We start from the raw sequence: 1,510 nt of genomic DNA, 5'->3' as shown, positions 1-1,510 counted from the left end.
AATTATTAATTCAATCCTGGTTGCATCTTTAATCTCTTGCTTGAGCGTTTTCATTTAGTTTCTTCAGTTCATTTTCACACACTTAATACAGTATATAACAGCAATTATTGAACCATTTTTCATAATCATGGAAGGCTGAATATCCATGTACAAACTGTACCATAGATTTTGGTAGGACTTGTGTGAATGTCTGGTTAAATAATAAACAGAAGCCTTTAATTTGAAGTTGCCTGTGTAAATGTCACATTCATCAGAATGAAATGAGTTCTGTACAAACATAAATCCACATCTGGGTCTTTATTCTGGAGGCCTAATGCATGTCAACAGAGCATCAGGTGAACAGGGACCAGGGTTCAATCATGTTACATCTTGATTGCTAACGACAGATAGTATGAGATGCACAAACGGAGGGAAAAGTAAGAGAACAATGATGGTCATTCCATTTCAAATTTCTTTCATAGTTGTTGTGAGCACAGTGTTCAGGTCCTCCCACGTGATCTGGCTGTCCTCTATCCCAATTGACAAAGTCCACTCTGCAACCATCGGACCACATCCAACTACCTTCTTTGTGGGTGTCGCTGAATCCAATCCAGGTAAATCCCTGAGAATGGTCAAAATTCGTGATCAGGGCTTTGATGAAATTATCTTCTTCCAGACTGTGGATGGACACCAGGTTGCTTCTCTGTGACACACAGTAGAGCTCTGCATCAGCCCAGCTCAAACGTGTGGAGACGTACTTGTAGCAGCGTCCGTTGAAACTGAACCAGAACATGGGACAGTTGCCACGCACTAGCTTCACAGGATTGCCGTCTGAAGGAGACACAGCACCCAGAGTCAGACCCAACAAGAAGAGGAACGGGAGCATGTTGGTGACAGAGTCTCTGAGTCTTCGGAGTTTCTGATCTGCACTGTTAAAAGGCATCAAAGTCAATCTGTCAGAGATGGTTGAAAGGCTTTTCTTTTATGTGCTTTAGGGGAAGAGGTGGGAGGGGTTCTGCTCTGTTGGCGTGATATTATTGGTCGAATGCACTTGGCAAACACTTTTCCTTGTAAACAACTACAGTGTATCTGAACATCAGCTGAAAAATAGAGTGTCAAAAATTATGGCAATGTGCTTACCAGAGAGGGGAAAGAAAGATAGAAGGATCTAAAGAATAAGACAAAGGTACTTCTGATGTATTCCATACAAAAACCAGGAACCTTTCAAATCCAAATGCCATTCAGCATTTGGACCAAGGCACCTAAATCACAGAGGAAGTTATTTATCAGATGCAGTCATATATCTATAAAGCCATATCAGTTCCTTTTACAATGACACTAGGAGTCTTATTGGAAAAAACCTTCATAAGACCTGTGATTTATTAATTTTGTTATTAGAGCCACTTGATTTTGACCAGTAACTCATGGTGGTTACTGTTAATGTAATGCAAATTTTAAAAAATATATAGCTCTACTGTGCAGTGTGCATACGTTTACACCCCCATGCTAAAGTTGATTAAAAAGAGGAATA

At 40.1% G+C, this 1,510-nt stretch overlaps 1 protein-coding gene across 1 annotated transcript; it reads right to left on the bottom strand.

Annotated features, from left to right (window-relative positions):
- On the bottom strand, nucleotides 1-953 carry LOC117954149 (lactose-binding lectin l-2-like). The gene has a single exon (XM_034887717.1). It carries the CDS (start codon nucleotides 920-922, stop codon nucleotides 377-379), a length of 546 nt encoding a protein of 181 aa, XP_034743608.1. The 5' UTR covers nucleotides 923-953; the 3' UTR covers nucleotides 1-376.
- Nucleotides 954-1,510: the final 557 nt, after the last annotated feature.

This window comes from Etheostoma cragini, chromosome 12 (assembly GCF_013103735.1).
Source record: "Etheostoma cragini isolate CJK2018 chromosome 12, CSU_Ecrag_1.0, whole genome shotgun sequence".
Lineage (NCBI taxonomy): Eukaryota > Metazoa > Chordata > Actinopteri > Perciformes > Percidae > Etheostoma > Etheostoma cragini.
Note: the sequence above shows the minus strand (reverse complement) of the source record. Positions and strands in the feature narration are given on the sequence as shown.